General features: G+C 36.6%; 1 protein-coding gene across 6 annotated transcripts in view; it reads right to left on the reverse strand.

Annotated features, from left to right (window-relative positions):
* The window catches only part of CDCP1 (CUB domain containing protein 1), a 126,594-nt gene extending 107,648 nt beyond the window's left edge, over positions 1–18,946 (reverse strand). For all 6 annotated transcript variants that reach the window (XM_058184237.1, XM_058184240.1, XM_058184239.1 and 3 more), the window contains exon 1: positions 18,715–18,946. In XM_058184237.1, coding sequence (XP_058040220.1) covers positions 18,715–18,817 — 103 coding nt within the window. In that variant the 5' untranslated portion in view covers positions 18,818–18,946. The remainder of the gene's footprint in view (positions 1–18,714) is intronic.
* Between the last annotated feature and the right edge of the window lie 1,808 nt (positions 18,947–20,754).

Here is a 20,754-nt window from a genome sequence, read left to right on the forward strand (position 1 = left end):
TTTATAGGTAACTACCTCCATCTTTTGATATATATTTATATTTTCTATCATGTGTCTCGGGTTTGCCCATATTGGAATCTTTCCATCTAATTTGTATTGATATTTCCTCCAAACCCTCAATAATGCATTTCTAATTATATTATTTTTAAATATTTTATCAACTTTCTTATCATATAATAAATAGGCATGCCACCCATATAACAAACCATAACCTTCTATATTCAGAACTCTTTCCTCAGTTAAATTAATCCAATCAGTAATTAATGATAAAACAACTGCTTCATAATACAATTTTAAATTAGGCATTTTAAGACCCCCCCTTTCCCTTATATCCTGCATTACTTTTAATTTTATTCTTGGTTTTTTGCCCATCCATACAAATTTACTAATCCCTTTTGCCATTCCTGTAATTTAATATCATTCTTAAACACCGGTATCATTTGAAACAAAAACAAAAACCTGGGCAAAACATTCATTTTATAGCCGCTTATTCTTCCCAGCAAAGATAGTTGTAACTTCTTCCAACTCTCCATTTCTTTCCATACCTTCTGCCACAATACCTCATAATTATTTTTGTATAATTTAACATTTGAAGCTGTAATATATATTCCTAAATATTTAACCTTATTAACGATTTCAAAACCTGAAGTTCTTTCTAACTCTTCTTTTTGTTGTATATTCATATTTTTAGTTATCATCTTTGTCTTTTGCTGATTCACCTTAAATCCAGATACTTTACCATACTGACCAATTATATCTTTTAAACCAGTTACTGAGTATATTGGTTGAGATACAGTAACAACCAAGTCATCTGCAAAAGCTCTTAATCTATAATCTTGATGTTTAACTCTAATTCCCTTTATTCGATCGGAACCACGTATGTTATTCAGAAGAATTTCTAAAGTTAAAATAAAAGTAATGGGGACAAGGGACATCCCTGTCTCGTCCCTTTCTCAATTTTAAAAGTTTCTGTTAACCCACCATTTACTATTATTTGTGCTGTTTGCTTCTGATATATTGCTTTAATTGCACGAATAAAATAATCCCCAAATTGCATTTTTTCTATTACTTTAAACAAAACTGCCAATCCAATCTATCAAAAGCTTTTCAGCATCCAAAAAGGAATGCCGCTGATACTTGGTTGTTTCGTTCCAAATATTCAAGTAAATTTACGATTTGCCTCACATTATATCTCATCTGCCTACCCTTAATAAATCCTGACTGATCATTATGAATTATTTGATTCATCACTGGCATTAATCTATTAGCCAATATCTTGGTAAATATCTTGTAATCAGTATTTAAAAGTGATATAGGCCTATAATTCTCTGCTTTAATACCATCTCGATCTTCCTTCGGTATTAACGAAATAAAGGCTGTCCTCCATGAAGGGGGAACATTTCCTCCCATTTGAATTTTATTAAATAACTCTTTAAGTGGTTCAACCATCTCATTTTGTAAATTTTTATAATAAACAGCTGTTAAACCATCTGTTCCTGGTGCTTTACCGATTTTAAGTTGTTTAATTGCTAAGAAAATTTCCTCTGAAGTAATTAATTGATTCAATTCTTCTCTTTGATTTTCTGTAAGCTCACAAATATTTTGTTGTTGTAAATATCTTTCTATCTCTGTATCATCAACCATATCCCTAGAATATAACTTACTATAATACTCTAAAATGCTTTTTAATCAAGTTCTTTTGATAAACTTCCTTACCCCTATATTCTATTTATCAATCGTTCGTGATTTCTGTTTTTTCCTTATTAAATAGGCAAGCCATCTTCCTGGCTTATTGGCATTATTAAACGTATTATGTTTTACATATTGTAAATTAATTGCTACTTGATCTGCCATCAACATATTAAACTGACCTCTCAATATATTTATTGATTCTTTTATTTTACTATTTCCTGGGCTATTTATCAATAATTGTTCTTTCTTTTTAATTTCCTCTTCCAGTTCCTTTTTCTTTTTCTGCAATTTATTTTTGTATTTAATATTCATTTGTATAAGATTTCCTCTCATATAAGCCTTACTGGAGTCCCAAATCATCTCTATAGATGTCTCTTTTTTCATATTCATAATAAAAAATTACTTTAATTGGTTTTTACATTCATTTACATTTTGTTCATATTTAAACAAATTCTCATTCAACCTCCATGATCTCCTAGCCTCCTTTTCCCGATCAAATTCAATCCAAACTGGACTATGATCAGATAAAGTTCTTGAACAAATCTTCGTCTTCTTCACTCTAGAATACAAGTCATTAGTAATCAAAATAAAATCAATCCTCGAAAATGATTGGTGCCTATCAGAAAAGAAGGTAAAATCCCTCTCTTCTGTATTATGTTCTTCCAAATATCTCTTAATTCCAAGTCCTCCATCATTTCAAAAAGCCTTTGGTAATTTCGCCCGCTTGATATCTTCCTTAAGCTTTTTGTCTTTTGAGTATCCAACACACCATTCCAATCACCCATTAATATATATGATTTATAATCCCAAAATACTATTCTTTTATGTAAAAACTTGAAAAAATTTTCTTGTTGTTGATTCGGAGCATAAACTCCTATTAATAATGTCTTCTTTCCCTCCAACAAGAGTTCAATAGCAATGTATCTTCCTTGCTTATCCACCTCAATTAATTTTGCTGATATATCCTTCTTTATATATATAACTAAACCATTTTTTTTCTCCAAAGAGGAGGCAACAAAATGTACTCCCAGTTTTGAATTTATCAAATATTTCTGGTCTAAAGATCTAATATGTGTTTCTTGTAAACAAGTAATGTCATTTTTAAATTGTTTCAAATAATGAAATACTTTCCTTCTCTTCTGTGAATTCAAACCATTAACATTCCAAGATAATAGTTTAATTGCCATTATCGGCCAAAGGAAACTTTTGGAACACTAGCCGCAAATCACATTTTGCTTTAGGCCTTGCTCCTCCCACTGTTTCCGTTGTAGTAGTTGCCAGTTGTTGTTGTGCCTTCATCTCTTGTTCCTTGTGTTTAGCAGCAGCTCTTGTCAGCCTTTGTTCTTTTGAATCTGAACCCGTCATAGGTATTTCCAACACTTGTAATAAATCTTCTTCCATCGCAATCTGTTCTTGAACCTGCTTCACTTCTCTTTCCTTCACTTCAGTCTCCTTTCTTCTAACATCCAGTGGAGAAAGACTTCCAACTTTTAATACCTCAACATAAAATTCTCTCGCTTTTCCAACTGTATTGAGACGATGTACTTTCCCTGCATAATATACTATTATACCAGTTGGAATATCCCATCTATATTCAATCTGACGTTTTTTAAGTTCATTCACCAGGAAGGCAAATTCCTTTCTAGCCCTTAACATTTTTGGTGGAATTTCCTTTAATATTAAAATATCCTGACCAGCAATCTGAATCTTCTCCCCCTTATATGAGGCTTGCAAAATCTGATTTCTCACTGTTCTATTTGTAAAATAAATAACAACATCCCTTGGCAACTTTTTTTGCCTTGCTATCCAAGAATTCACACGATATATTTTATCAATTTGATAAGCCACATCTGCTGGACGAGCTGCTAATATCTCAGCAAATACTTCAGAAAAAATTTCCCTTAAATCCTCTTCTTTATTCTCTTTCAGACCACGAATTCTTAGAGCAAATTCCATATTTCTGTATTGTATCAAAACTATTTCATCATCTGTTTTTTCCATTTTACTTTGAAATTCAGCCATTTTATTATCTAATTTTGAATTATGTTGCTTAATTCCTTCAACCTCCTCTTCCAATAAAATCACATTATTTGCCAAACTTTGTACTGCAATTACAAATCCTTCCTTAACTTCTTTATTTCCCACTTGAATTTCTGATATCTGCTCTTTCATTTCCAACATCTCCTCAGTTATTACTTTAAATTTTTCTTGCATAAAGTCTTTTAAATTCTCTAGTACCACCTCTAAGTTCAATGTTCTAGTCTCCGCTGTATGAGCTGGAGAGGCACCAGCTGAGGAGATTCCAGAACCCTTTGTTACAGTAGACTTTAATTGTTTGGCTGCCATCTTCTATAAAATTATTTATTTATTTCCAACTTAATATTCAGTTTTAATCTTCTTAACCTCTGAGAAACACAGTCCTTTAAAGCTTTTTTAAAGCAATATTTAAAAAGAAAATCTCTCCTAGATTCTAGGCAGCAAAGAGTTAAAGAGTTGAAGTAGCAAATAACATGCAATTTACCAAGATCAGACGGCAAGCGCTGAAAGTATCACTTTCGCTTTCCACTCGTTAACTTGTTAACAATTCGCCTCCATTTTCTTGCTGTTTTCAAACTTGTTACAAAGTATCGGGGAATCGGCTTGGCTACTTGCATAAAGTTCTCCCACTTTCGTTCTGTCCGGTATAATCCTTTATTGTCCAAAATAAATCTCGGCGTTTGGTCGTGGTGATTGGTTCCGCCCAAGCAGAAGAATCCTCGGATCTGGAGCTCTTCGGGTTGCTGGAGGGAACTTAACCCTTCAAACCCCTTTTTTCCCAGGGGCTTTAGGGAAATTCAACCTCTGCCCTCAGCTCACCCCCTCCTCTTCTCCCGAAGAGAGGGTTTTTCGAACCGCTGGACAGCAGATTTAAGCTGTCCTAGCGATTCCACAAAATCCAGAGGTTGGTGATCGTAAAGATCACCGCCATCACCTACGGTGCCAAACCGGAAGTCTCCGGGATTTGCGAATTTTTATCGTCAATTCATCCCCTCCTTTGCTCAAATTGCTTTGCCAATCACCAACCTCTTAAAAACTAAAGGAGATACAAAGCCTAAACCATCATTACCTCTCGAATGGTCAATGGAATGTCAAGCAGCGTTTGAAAAGTTGAAACGACTGTTTGCTGCTGAACCTATTTTGAAACACCCCGACATGGATGTTCCTTTTGTTGTACAAGCAGATGCTAGTGACATAGCGGTCGGAGCCGTTTTGCTCCAGAACAATGCCGATGGTAAACTACAACCTTGTGCTTTCACTTCTCGAAAATTGACTGAAACTGAAAGAAGGTGGGCTATTTGAAAGAAAGAAGCTGTCAGGCCTGGAAACCATACTAGACTTTAGGGTTCCAGACGCTGCCACATTTTTCCCCTGAGAGGAAGAAGGGGAGTTGAGGGGTATGGTAACATTCTTCAAGCGGTCAAGGTCGGATGGTGTTCACATCTGCAGGAAGAGTGGCGAGAAGATATTCGAATGAACTGGGAGAACGTGGGACCATGTGACCAGCAAAGGGTTCAGGGGGGTGGGACTCTTGGGGTTTGTATAACTGGGAAAAGAATCCGGAAGTTCAGTTTTGGAATTTCACTCATCGTGTGCCAGTTTCCTCATGCTAGTAAAGAACTCTGAAAGACAATGGCTTCTGAGTTTTTTTTATGCAGAAGAGGTTTTTCTGGAACCTTGACAGAAGCATTTGCAGTTCATTGGGCTCTTCGCACTTGGAGACAATTCCTAGAAGGTTCCAACCATCCTTTTGAAGTTTGGACTGATCATAAAAACCTGGAAGTGCTAAAAACTCCTAGAAAACTGTCGCCTAAACAAGCCCGCTGGGCTCAATATTTTAACTGTTTTAATTTCACTTTACATTACATTCCCGGAGGAAAGAACTTTTTGGCAGATGCTCTTTCACGTCTGCCCTAATACAATGGTACACGCTCCGAGGTGGTATGCCCAATACTTCCCATTCAGCAATTAGCAGCTCCGACTATAACCCGAAGCCATACCAAAACCGAGACTTCACTACCAGATGAATTAAGTAAGTTATTTAAGGAAGCTTTGAACTCAGATGATTGGTTCTTGGCTCATTCAAACGAATGCACACTCCATGATGGACTAGCTTGGGTTGGAGCAAAACTATATGTTCCTCTATCACTCAGAGAAACTATCCTACAACGATGCCATGATGCTAAAATGGCAGGACATTTTCGGTTTGTGAAAACATTGCACCTTCTTAAAAGACAATTTTGGTGACCAAGTCTTAAAAAGGACATTCAATCGTATATAGCAAGTTGCCCTGTTTGCGCATCATCTAAAAGGCCTCCAGGAAAACCTCCTGGATTACTACAAACAATAGCCCGGCCAGGAGCTCCATGGAAAGAAATATCCATGGATTTCATAGTGGAACTACCCGAAAGTGCAGGCAATACTGTAATCTGGGTAGTCACAGACCTGTTCTCCAAACAAGTCCATTTTATTCCATGTTCCAAAATACCTTCTTCAAAGACTCTGGCAAAGTTGTTTGTGCAACACATTTATAGACTCCACGGGGTTCCTGAACGCATCATCTCAGATCGAGTTCAGTTCACTTCTCAGTTTTGGAAAGAGTTTTTGCGACTGATTGGCTCCGCCCAAGGATTAAGCTCCTCCCATCATCCCCAGACTAATGGAAGTTGTGAACACTCGAACTCGGTACTAGAACAATATTTACATTGTTACATTAACTATCAACAAGACAATTGGGCAGACCTACTACCTTTTGCAGAAGTAGCCTACAATAACTCAATTCATAGTAGCACAGGATTTGCTCCTTTTAAAGTAGCTTCAGGCCAAGACTTTGTTCCCATCTCGGAACTCCCAAAGGAAAAAACCACGGTTTCATCGTTGTCTGAATGGATAGATCAAATACAAAGCACATGGAAAATGACTTGAAAGGCGATTGATGACGCCCACCGTGCACATAAAAAACAAGCAGATAAAAAAAAAATCCCCTGAAAACAAGTACCAAGTTGGAGACAGAGTTTATCTCTCCATCAAATGTTTACAAACCACTCAAAAATCTAAAAAACTGGGACCTAAGTATGTGGGACCTTTCCCCATAGTGAAAATCATCAACCCCGTGACTGTACAGCTTGATTTACCAAAAACACTTAGAAGAATTCACCCCATTTTCCATGTGAGCTTACTGAAACCAGAACACTCATCTACTTTCCGTGCGAACCATACACCCCCTCCTATACCAATTCTCATAGAGGGCAAACAACATTTTGAAGTAAAAGAAATCTTAGATTCAAGAAAACATAGAAATAAAATTCAATATCTTATTGCTTGGAAGCACTTCCCTTTGCCCCAAGCTGAATGGGTGAACAAGGAAGATGTTCGTGCTTCAGAAAAGATAGCATAATTCTATAAAAAATATCCTGACAAACCCTAACTTTTCTATTTTCTTTTCTAGGACTAACGTCCTTGTTGCAGGAGGGCCAAATGTCAGCCTCCACTCCAATCCTCACATATTTTTTGTACAATTTATATTCAGTAGTTAGAATGTATTGGGTTCTTTCTGTAATGTAAAATAGTTTAAGGATGTAAGATGTATCACTGCCCTATACAGGGTAAGGAAAGAGGACCTTTTAAGAGTGTCATCTGACATAACAGAAGGGGAGGGGTCATTAACGGCTGAATGTTAGTGCGCGGGCTTTTTCAACAGAGACTGCATTCCTGAGATGATTAACAGCTAGAGACTGGCGGAAGAAGATTACCACGGGGGCCGAGAAGGAGCTGGCATTGAACCAGACCAGCCTGACCTCCTGAGGAGAGGAGGGACAAATGGGGGGATATGGAATGTTAGCCATATTTTGTCTCAGATCCAACTTTATACTGCTGCATCAAGATGTATCCAGTAAAAGTACTTTTCTTTATTTGCAAATGAAGTCAAGGTGTATTCTTTCCTAGATATAATCAGAGGCAGCCTGACAGGGGCTTTATTTGAAGCCATAGCCACTCTGGTGGGGTGGTGAAGCAAAGGGGGATCACCTTGCAGGTTGAGGAGAGCTGCATCTCCCCTCCCTGACTCAGAAAACCCCCTCATCCAAAGACTAAGAGCAGCGGCAGTTAAAATGGCTGCCATGAAGCCGGGGAAAAGCCAGAAACAATAAGTTTGTGCAGGAGGAGAGAAACAGCGAATGGTGTGTCGTCTGGGTAAGAAAAGATTTACAGCTGAAACCAAACTTCCCCCCCCCAAAAAAAAAAATTCAGGAGAATACCTTTTAGAACAATTTGGTACAGCAGCATGTAACTATTATGAAAAAGCATATTGGAAATTTAAAGAAGTAAGTATTTGTTTAAAAAAAAAATTAAGTTGGAAATGGAATCCCCAAAACAAAAGGTGTGATATTAAGAAGGCATATTAAGATGCTGGAACTATAAACCTACCTTTTCTTCAAATAATTTATCATAAGTAATGGAGTTATAAGTTAAACTAAGCACGAGAAATAAATTAGACTTGTCAAAATGAAAGCAGAGCGGCAGCAGAGTGAAGTAAAGACCGCCATCTGCTGATGACAGTGAAGGAAATAACTATTGACCTATATATATTTACCTTCTCCAGTGGTTAGAAGGTAAATATATTTTACTGGAATATTAAAAGAAATTGTGTCTGGGGACTCTAAATATTATTGGATATACAAAAATGACTTGATAAGTAGAGGATCCCTCAAATAACTAACTGATTTGATTAAACATTGTTGAGATATTTAAATTTGACTCGGAGGTTTGGTTTCTGAACTGATGATTGTGGAGATTCAAACAGTGGGAAATTAATGATTCAAAACTTTAAGGTCATTAAGGACCTTATCCTGGAACTACACAAGGACATGGTGGAAATATTTGATTGTATAGATAGAAGACAGGAAAATTGTATACAAGAGACAAGAAGCATAGACCAGGACAAGAAGGAAAGAATGGAATTATCAGCTGGAACAGAAGGGGAATTAGAACTGAGAAACCAGCAAAAAGAAGATAATAAGAAGGAGACACTATTAAAATTAATAAGAATTGAGGAATTAAAACAGGGGAAAACATTTTAAAAGATTTCAAAAAGAAATGGGAGGAACGGGAAGAGGTTTGAATAGAATAGAATAGAATTTTTTATTGGCCAAGTGTGATTGGACACACAAGGAATTTGTCTTGGTGCATATGCCCTCAATGTACATAAAAGAAAAGATACGTTCATCAAGGTACAACATTTACAACACAATTGATGGTCAATATATCAATATAAATCATAAGGATTGCCAGCAACAAAGTTACAGTCATACAGTCAGTTTGGGTGGGGGGGCCTTGGTTGTGCTCAGGTTAGTCTGAGTTAGCCAATCAGAGCACAGCCAAACTCCCACCCAATCAGAACACACCTCCACCCAATCAGAACACAGCCAAGCTCGCAACCAATCAGTTCAAACCCCCACTAGCAGTTAAAAGGAAGAAACAGCTGTAATCACACATTGCTCCTAGAAGCACAAAGCTGTAAACACCAGCCTGAAGATGACGAATGAGACTTCATCGAAATGTCGCCAAGACACTTCCAATTTTACACGGGAGAAAACCCGAATAACCTAGATATAGATATAGATATATGATTAAAATGATGATGTGTGTAAAATTATTAATATGAAAATTAATCAATAGCCTCGCAATCAGGAGGTTGTGAGTTCGAACCTAGGTAGAGGCAGATCTAGTAGGGTCTCCTGCTTGGGCAGGGGATTGGACTAGATGATCTGCAAGATCCCTTCCAACTCTGTTAATCTGTAGATATTATAAATAAGACTTGTTTAAGTGATTAAGTCTGTTTCTCTTATTTTTGAATGTAACTTTAAGAAGTTGTATAGCTATAGTTGAAAGAGATATTAATTGGAAAATACACCATATCCTGTAGGTATTGGGAATATTATATACAACAATGAAGAGAGAGAGGGAAATGGAGTGGAAGAGAATAGGAGAGGAAGGGAGAAAGAGTAAGGATAGAGAGGGGAAAGGAGAGAGGGGAGTGAAGGGGAGAAGAGTAGAAAGGGAAGGAGAGGGAAGCGGAGTTGGGAAATAGGGGAGAGGAGAAAGAGAAAGGGAAGTAGAGGGAAAAAGAGGAGGGAGGGAAGTAGAAAGAGAGGGGAGAAAGGAAGACAGGGAGGAGAAAGAGGAAAGGAGATGGATTGTTGTACAATTGGGAAATATGGTGCACAGGAAAAAAGAAAACAGATGGACAATTTCATATTTTTTCTACTTGAGGGTTATACTATTGGAATTATAACGAAAGATAATACGGTGGATGTTAAAGCATATTGGTTTAGATGTTATTGCATACTTGTTAATATTTATATGAAAATAAAATTTTTGTGTAAAAGATGGGGTAAATAATATGGAATAAGGAAAATGGAATGTCATAATTATGAATATGTTTATCTGTATTGAAACGTATGATACTCAAACACCACACCATCCACATAATAATGTGTATATTTTTAAAAAAAAAATAAAAACTTGATGGAAAAAAAACTTACGGTCTTTTATTCTATATTCTATATTAAATATCTTGCAATTTTAATATGCTTTTATTATTTTTAATGGTTTTTATATCTCTATTATATCTCTATTATATCTCTATCTCTAATACACTGTAACCAGCCTAGGGTCATACCAAACAATAAGATGGGAGGTATATATACTTAATAAACAAACAAACCTCTTACTGTTCGCCACATTGGGTGGGACTGGTATATATAAAACTTTAAAATGTCCAGAAAGCTTATGACAGTTCTAGGCTATTACCGTATGTCAGAAAGAACATTTTTCTTTATGTTTTATAAGGGAACAGAACTTACCACCTAAAGAAACAATAATAGCTTTAAAGGCTAATCTCCTTAAAAACATTTCAGAAGACATAAAGGTGATACCTGTCAGGGATTATTAATCATGTCAGCTATATAGAGCACTAATTATGTTATTTATACTCAACCACAGTTAGCTCTAGATTGCAGAACAAAGCTAGAACACTTTGCATTTCAGTTCAGAACTTCCCAAAACTATCTGTTTTCTACTGTAAGAAGTAGATGATTTTGGTTTAAACCAGGGGTGAAATTCACTTACTTCCCTACCATTTTGCAAAGGTGCATGCACTGTAGCCCACACATGTGTGAAGCCTTCTGGGCATATGCAGAGTCTTAAAATTGTCGCAAAAAAGTGATGTCATGATGTCCATGCAGAGGCTCCCGCAGCCACCACTACCAGTTTGCCCGAGCTGAATAGAACCAGCTGAATTTCACCCCTGGTTTAAACCAACAGGAAAGCTGGATCCTTTATTCAGTGAAAGTTGCTTTTCAGAAAAATAACTCATATCCTTTGCGAATTTGGGACAGAACCTTTCAAAGGTTTAATCATAATGCTACATAATAGTCAACATGAAGCTATACTTTTGCTCAAATACCCACCATAATTAACCAATACAGCACAGCTCATCCTTAATGCAGGTTATGATACTGTACTAGGCTTCTCACATTACAGATAGTTTTGTTTTTCCATAATTTCTTGCACAGCCCCACCACCACCCTGGACATTGTGGTTTAGAACATCCAAAATAAACTTATCAGGATTTATCGGAACTATTTAAATTTGTGGATGTGCAAACATAACAGACTCTGTTTTACTTGTCTTTGTTTATTTTAGGATTAAGGAAGCTTTTCAAGCCCAGAATTAAGGAAACAAACAGCTGTTCTCAGCAAACAAATGAAACACTAGTATGTTCAGCATGATAAACATGTGCAGAATTAAGACAATCAGTAAGCAAAATATGGTAGGACTAAAAAAAATGCAATTTCCTGCCTCTCACTATGTGTCATTACATTTTGGGACTTCCTTGGGTGAGAAATTTCAATTTTATGTTGCAAAATGGAAGCTCTTTTTAGAGCACAAAATATGAACATTGATATGAGATTTTGTTTAATGGTTCAAAAGATTCTGCAAGAATATATTGTTTATTAAATAATGACTAAATAATTAAGTACAAAGACATGATTTGAATACTCTCCATCAAAATAAGGTAATCACTAATACAGATAGTCCTTGATTTACAGCAATTCATTTAGTAACCATTCAAGGTTACAATTTTTGAAGAAAGTGACTCATTATCATTTTTCAAACAACTGTTGCAGCATCAGCTCACATGAGCAAAATTCAGCCACTTGGCAACTGACTCATCATCTTTTGTAACCTTTTGACAAGCAGACTCAATGGGGAAGCCAGATTCACTTAACAATTGTGTTACTAACTTAACAATTGCAGTGATTCACTTAACAACAGCAAAAAAGGTCATAAAATGGGGCAAAACTTACATAACTGTCTCACTTAGAAACAGAAATTTTGGGCTCAATTATGGTCATAAGTAGAGGATTACCAATACAAATGAAGAAACAAAAAGATTGTATCATTCACATTTTATGAAAAATCCAAAACATATACTGAAGTAATTTACACATTCACAATGATTTGGTAAATAAACCAAAATTTATTGTGAGGGCCGTGAAAATATTTACAGTTCCCTCACATCCAGGACATAAACTGTTTCAACTCCTACCCTCAAAACGACGCTATAGAGCACTGCACAACAGAACAACTAGACACGAGAACAGTTTTTTCCCGAAGGCCATCACTCTGCTAAACAAATAATTCCCTCAACACTGTCAAACTATTTACTAAATCTGCACTACTATTAATCTTCTCATAGTTCCCATCACCAATATCTTTCCACTTATGACTGTATGACTATAACTTGTTGCTGGCAATCCTTATGATTTATATTGATATTGATTGTTCCTGATTGCTTATTTTTACCCTATGATTATCATTTAAGTGTTGTATCATTAAGTGTTAAATTGTACCCTATGACCATCATTTGTGTTGTAAATGTTGTACCTTGATGAAAGTATCTTTTCTTTTATGTACAGCACCAAGACAAATTCCTTGTGTATCCAATCACACTTGGCCAATAAAAAAAACATTCTATTCTATTTTGCTAGGTTCACCATATGTCTAAACAAACCTTATCAGGTTTGTCCAGGAGAAGAGGGGGCACTTCCAAAACTTGCTGGCAGTTTTGCCTATGCAGGCAAGCTAGAGACCCAATTCCAGCAAAGCAGGAATAAGTAGAGCTCATATTTTGCCAACATCGCCCTACAATGAGCAGTTACTGTTCCACAAACATTGAGAATCCCTCTGATATACAGGTAGTCCTTGACTCTTGGGAGTTACAGAAAGGATGCTTTATAACCCCTAAAGCACTTTTGGCCCTCGTAAAATGTCACCACCAACCTTTCTTGTGGTTCTGTGACTACATTTTGGGAACTTGGCAACTAGCTCACATTTTTGACTGGTTATAATGTCCTGTAATCATGTGACTACAATTGGGGTGGGGTGGGGCATTTACAGTTTTTAGCAAAAAAAACACCCATTCAAGAGAATGGACTTGGACTTAAAATCACATGATATGCTTAACAACTTCCATAAAAAGGGTAATAAAATCAGACTGATCATGTGGATGCCTTGACTTACAACTGAAGTTGAGGTTGTAAGTTGTAGATCAAAGACTACCTATATAGATCAAAAATTAACTTTGAAAAGGAGTACATTTATTTCTGGTCTAATTCTATTAGTCATTATTAGTTTCATTCACATTTATTTATAATTTTAAGACACTGGGGTATTATAAAATTTTAGAACCACATGCTAAGCCATAAACCATGCTTTATAAATCAGAATAGGTACTTTATTTTATTAGTTTCAACTATGAGCTGTATTTGTATGATAGCTTGTCAAGCTCATTTACTAATGTTTATTTAATCCAGTTTTCTGAATCCAACCAACAGAGAGAATTATATACTAATCACATGAGTAGGAGGTTCAATTTGTGGTTCAGTTTATCTTTTGAACATGGTATCTTGGACTTCAGAAACAGCTAAGTTTCTAGAACTAGATCAAAAACCTTCCTATGTCTGCAGCAAACTACCTCCATGTTGTTTTCTGGTCAACTGGACATTGTTCCCAGTCCTAACCTAAATATATTGGGCAACTGAATACACTGTGAGCATTTCCTGTATTAAGAAAATTTTATATAATCATGATTTACTGAGTAAACCATAAGTGAGTCCACACAACATGTTAAGTCAAAATCAAATAATATTAATCAAAGCATTTTACAAATAAATGGAAGGCACATACCTAGAATTCTTATACTATTTGTACTTGTAGATTTTTTTAAAAAAAATTGGGAAGCAATATAAAAATGTTTTAGATCATGTTGCCATCACTATCATGACGTTTCCCCCCTTCGCGGAGCTGGGGTGGGCGTGGCCTGTGCATGATGCATCTGGCCCATGGGCTCCCAGTTTAACACCTCTGTTGAATGTACAATTCAAATTGTCCTACAAAATAAGATGGCAATTTTCCTCAGATTCAGTTGATGACAAAAGTAAAAGACAAAACTTCTCCCAAATCAATATACATGTAGCAATTTAAAGGTACATTTTAAAATATAGACGTACATTTTTAATGAAGAGTAGTTTAAGTAGAATGACCTAAATTCAGACCAGGTGTATTCATGCAAATCTTATAACATATTGTTTATTCATTTATATTCCCTTATCTAATAACTTATTATACCTCAGATGAAGAAAAGTTGTACTGTAAAACTTTCTGACAACATCCATATTGGTAAGCATATTCAAAGCAAAGGAGTATTCATTTTGATCAAGGCTTTGACAAAATGTTGCTTTGATGTGGATCTGCAAAACTAAGTGGGGACATTTCCAAGTTACAATATCAAAATTACATACAATCCAGCAGCTCTGCTGGTCGAACAATGGTGCATGCATACAAGATATTATTTCAAATGAAGCAGTTCATTTCAATGTCAAGATGGATATCTTCAAATGTCTACCCTGTGGTGCCATCTTAAAATCTGCCATTAAATCTAGTTTGAATAACCATGCTTCATAAATGGGTTCACACATGAGCATGACAATAAATTAGCTTCCTCATGAGCTGACTCACCATGAAATGATGCATTGGAACAGACTGACTTGTAACTTGTTCTCAGGAGATAAATGTTTCAGGTGTACAAGAATACTGAAGATGCACAGAATAATCTAATACACCATTTTCATCAAAAATCATAATAATGCTTTTACCACAGCACTTTAGTCAGTCAGCTATTACTTCTCTGGGTCTGAACGTGCACTGAACTAATGATGCACGTTTTTCAGAATCAGTACTAGTTAGCCTCGACTTACAACAGTTCATTTAGACTGTTTTTTGAACATACAAACGTTGTAGCATCAGGTCATGTGATCAAAGTTTAGTTGCTTGGCAAATAGTTCATATTTATGACAGCTGCAATGTCCTGTAAATCACCTTTTGTTAACTTCTGATAAAATCAATGAGGAAGCCTGCTTCACTTAACCATGTTACTAATTTAATAACTGCAGTAATTCACTTAACAAATGTGTCAAGATAAGTCGTAAAATGGGGCAAAATTCACTTAGCAAATGTCTGATTTGACAGCATAAATTTTGGGTTGAGTTGTGGTCATAGGTTTAGGATTACATGTATTTAGTTTCTAGAATCAGAGGCGGATTACAAGACTTTTGCACTTTTAATCAGTGCAAAAAATCAGAGTTACAGTGGCATTTATCTGTTTGCAAGACTATCCAGTCTGAATTGAAGATCTCAATTCATGTAAATTCTAATTAACTAGGTCCATTGTTCCACACTTCCTACATTCAAAAAATGAGATTTCTATAATGAAAGCCTATCAGATCTGTTTTCTAGGGCAACAGCTAAGTTATATCCTTCTATTAAAACACACAAGCTGTAATATAGCCTCTATCCCATCCTAATGTAATAATCATGCATTACAAAGCCACAGTAAATCAAGTAAAATTCAAGTAGAATTAAGTAAATCAAATTGGCTGGGCTCCCCCATATCAGTGGATGTGCCGTCTTAATTCAATTTAATGGATACAATTTAAAGTTTAATGCAAACATGTAAGATATTTCACAAATGTATGCGAGATTTAGTATCTATGTCATAATACTAAGCCATAATGTAGTATTTTTGGTTGAATTTACTTAGGTGTGTGAGCTTGGTAATTGTGTTGTAAATCCTTAGCTTTGAATAAACTAGGTCATTATGATTTATTAAACAACCAAAGTTAAATAAATTATGGCTTAGTACAACATGTTAACTAGTCTTTTCCATGTTCCAAAGGAACAATACAGAAAGGAATTAAGCAATTAAAATATCTGAGAATGGTTAATTGTCTATAAAATCATTCTTCTTCTCTAGCTATAAGTTATCTTAAGAAAAAAAGGACAAAATATGCAAGGCCCCAAAATGGAGGAATTAGACGTTCCTAACACTTACAGGGATGAGGTGGCTCAGGGGCTAGGACGTTGAGCTTATCGATCGAAAGGTCGGCAGCTCAGCGGTTTGAATCCCTAGTGCTGCCATGTAACGGGGTGAGCTCCCATTATTTGTCCCAGCTTCTGCCACCTAGCAGTTTCGAAAGCACATAAAAATGCAAGTAGAAAAAATAGGGACCACCTTTGGTGGGAAGGTAACAGCGTTCCATTCGCCTTTGGCGTTGACTCATGCCGACCACATGACCACGGAGATGTCTTCAAACAGCGCTGGCTTTTCGGCTTTGAAACAGAGATGAGCACCGCCCCCTAGAGTTGGCAGCGACTAGCACGTACGTGTGAGGGGAACCTTTACCTTTAACATTTGGGAGCAATAAATACTACTTTTCTTCCCCAGGGTGGAGTCCTACAAAAAATTCCCATTGGCCATACTCAAAGGGGAATGATGAAAGTTGTAATCCAATACAGATAGTCCTCGACTTACCACCACAATTGAGGCCAACATTTCTGTTGTTAAATGAAACATTTAACAATGTTAAATGTTAATTGTTAAGTGCCCCATTTTGCAAGATTTCTTGTCACAGTTATTAGGTGACTCACTGCAGTTGTTAAATTAGGTAACAAAAGGGGCGTGCGTAAGAGCACAAAAGTGTCTACCGTTCCTGTCCTATTGTTCTCTTCATTATAGTATTATATGCCTACTTTTACTTATACTTTTACTTGTATATACTTTTTCTCTCATGATGAATTAGTGTTTATGTTGATGATTGTATATACTGTTGTGACAAAATAAAATAAAAATAAATAAATAAATAAAAATTGTTAAGTGAATTTGGTTCCCCATTGCTTATCAGAAGGTCAAAAAAGGTGATCACATGACCATGAGATATTGCAACTATCATAAATATGAACCAGTTGTCAAGCATCTGAACTGTAATCATGGGGCTGTTGCAATGGTCATTAAATGTCAAAAATGATCATAAGCCATTTTTTTCAGTGCCACTGTAATTTTGAACAGTCACTGAATGAACTATTGTAAGTCGAGGACTACCTGTACCTCTTAAGGGCACTATGTTAAAACGAGTAATCCATGACAGAGGGGAGACTTCTCACACCTCTGTGAATCCCATCTATAGAATCTTTTGTGGTTACTTGCGAGCAGCAACTGCCTGAACTTTCAAATCATGAATATCTCCAACAGAGTTAAGATTCTTGGTCCATACACCAAGAGCCAGTTTTCCCAATCTAAATATTGTGGGTAGATAGTTGAAGTGACAAAAAATCATAAGGAGACTGATAGCATCTTTTTCGACTTACAGATTTTATTAAAAAGTATAAGATTTAGTGAGCTGCGGCAGATCCCTCGCATCCTGGACATAAACTGTTTCAACTCCTACCCTCAAAACGACGCTATAGAGCACTGTACACCAGAACAACTAGACACAAGAACAGTTTTTTCCCGAAGGCCATCACTCTGCTAAACAAATAATTCCCTCAACACTGTCAGACTATTTACTGAATCTGCACTACTATTAATCGTTTCATAGTTCCCATCGCCAATCTCTTTCCACTTATGACTGTATGACTATAACTTGTTGCTGGCAATCCTTATGATTTATATTGATATATTGATCATCAATTGTGTTGTAAATGTTGTACCTTGATGAACGTATCTTTTCTTTTATGTACACTGAGAGCATATGCACCAAGACAAATTCCTTGTGTGTCCAATCACACTTGGCCAATAAAAAAAATTCTATTCTAGTGTTATCAGAACTTCTTCTAAACTCCTTCCCCCATAGTGGGATTATCTTGTGTGTACAATAAACCCAGGTTGCAACGTATCATCACAGCAATGCATTCAGAAATTGCCTAAAATATATAATTTGGAAAATGAACAGATCTGAGGCTCCAACCTATACAAGAATATCTGAAGAATAAGAAGTTAAGCTAAGTAGGAAAAGTACTCAAAAAGACTCAAAAGTCTTTTAGGAAAGTCAAGAACCACCATCACTTCAGATTCAAGAGATAAAATTTCAGGGAAGGAGGTATAAATAGATTTTATACCACTATCTAGGTTCAGATGATACCTCTTTCCTTCAATTTTGTCATTATCTTCCTAAGAATTTGGTCCTGTAAGCCCTAATGGTTACTGAAAGCAGCCAATGTGGCTTAGCGTGACGTGAGAACGCAATCAGTAAATCATGTTCTCAAAGTAGCAAAAAAGGCAACCGTGCGACTAATAGAAAAACTTCCTAGATATATTTCAAAAGCGAAAGGTTTTGATCAATGAGTGCGAGCGTCAGCAGTACTCTTTTAAAACGAAGATAAAGAAAAGCGTCGAAAGTTCCAAACCAAGTCAAAGAGCGCACAGGTAACCTGTTTCTCACCCACCCGTCCAACACCGCCGTCCAGGCTACCAGAATGTACCCCAGTTTCCTTCAACTCAGCGAAATAGCAGCACGATTCGCCTTCCACCCCTCCCAGAGAACGTGCGAAGGCGTAAAGAAAAAGAAGGACCCGATCTCCACTTACCTGCCCTTAGTAGGATCAACACTGCAGCAAACATAAACCTGGCCAGCGGCAGTGCGACCCACCACGCCGCAGCCATCTCCACGCGTTTGTTCCGCGGTTGCATCAGAGTTGCCCTAAATTCAGTAGCTGCGGCCCTCGCAAGCTAAATTGCCTACTTGTGGATCACGCAGCTGCAAGAACTAGTAACTTCGACGATCTCCTCTTCCTCCTCCGTGTGATCAGACAGGAGGCACTGCCAGCTCCTCCCCTTCCCTCATCCCGATCCCCAGGTAATACTCCTCCTCTTCCTTAATGAGGAAGTCCAAAGCGTCAGCTAGTCTTCTCTCTGGACTAGCTGCCGCCTATCGTACTGTGGCAAGGGATGAGGAAATCGCACCTCTTTCCTCAGCCCCGATCCCCTACCCATCCTCGCCTTAAGACCTGCATTAGATATCCTTTCACGGAGAGGAATCCTGTATAGTACAGAGGAGGGAGAAAATGAATAGATTTAAAGGAGTGTTGTGGCTTGTTCCGCACAGTGTTTTAACTTTTTAAGAGGAACGAGGTTGCCCTTTTTAAAAGAGGTGCAGAAGATAAGAAAACAGCCCGCACTGGTATACAGCTGCCTGGATATTAATGGATCATTTGTTGATGATTCGGGATATTTAAAAGAGTGGACTTCGTAAGTAAATCATATTTCCTGAATCCATGGGATGGTTCCATGGCTGCAACTAACATTCCATTTGTTCGTTGATTTTAAAAACTGCTGTGGGCTGTGATTCATCCCCTGCACACTTATTTAGAAAGGAGGTTTTGCTGAAATAGGAATTGTTTACAAATAAGCTATTTTTGGGAAAAAATAAACAGAAAGTTTATCTGTTGCTATAGCTAGAACAAGGAGGCTTAGACTTCCTAAATACAGTATGTTTTATCATGACAGAAACTTTGGGGAACTGCAATATAGCAGCAGTGGAAGAGGAAACTGGGTGTGGTAGTTATTTGGACGAACTTTTTATTTGCTTCTGAAACCTGTGCTATGAGGCACCAAAGCTCTAATCATTTTTACAGAGTACAGTGCATTAAAAAGTTCCAGTGTACAATCCTTCCTTAGCATTTCCTATTTTGGTAGCTTAATGGTGCCCTCAATTCACTTGAAATTCAGTGCAGAGCAGGCTAAACCAGATGAATCAAATATGTTTTTTTTTCTGGCATGTTGTGCGAATCCAGAAAATGGGGTTTATTTAGTAGTGTTCAATTAAGTATTCATGCTACTACTTTTATTCCAATTCTGAAACTGAGTAAACCACAAGTAAGTATATTTTGTGAACCCAACCACTGAAATACAAACCACCCTTCTCTTAGCCACTAGGAGATAGCGATAAGTATGTATGTACTGTCCAAATACCAAAGACTGGAATAAGTTGGCTGGTGTTCACTTAGTAAAGCTATAGCTTGAGAAAGGTGTCTTTCCTTATTTTATAGCTGCCTTCTGGATACTACTATTAATCTTCTCATAGTTCCCATCACTTATGACTGTATGACTGTAACTTGTTGCTGGCAATCCTTATGATTTATATTGATATACTGACCATCAATTGTGTTGTAAATGTTGTACCTTGATGAACGTATCTTTTCTTTTATGTACATTGAGAGCATATGCATCAAGACAAATTTGTTGTGTGTCCAATCACACTTGGCCAATAAAATTCTATTCTATTCTATTCTATTCTATTCTATTCTATTCTATTCTATTCTATTCTATTCTATTCTATTCTATTCTACTTGCAGATATACGTACAGGCAAGAAACTTATGCAAAGCTTATGCCTGAGTTTATGCAAAGGTTTGTATTCTGCTTTTACAGAAGTGATGCTGCCATCAGAGATGAAGAACTAACATTTTGTCCTTTAGTTTATATGGCCTATTTCTGTAATAAAATTGAAAATAATGACTGTTGCAACTTTTCACATGTTTTATAATGCACATTTTATATTGAAAAATAAAGTGTAATCACTGAAAACTCTTAGTTAGGTTCAGCCTAACGTTTGCATTATTCAACCTA

The sequence above is a fragment of the Ahaetulla prasina genome, chromosome 4 (genome assembly GCF_028640845.1).
Source record: "Ahaetulla prasina isolate Xishuangbanna chromosome 4, ASM2864084v1, whole genome shotgun sequence".
Lineage (NCBI taxonomy): Eukaryota > Metazoa > Chordata > Lepidosauria > Squamata > Colubridae > Ahaetulla > Ahaetulla prasina.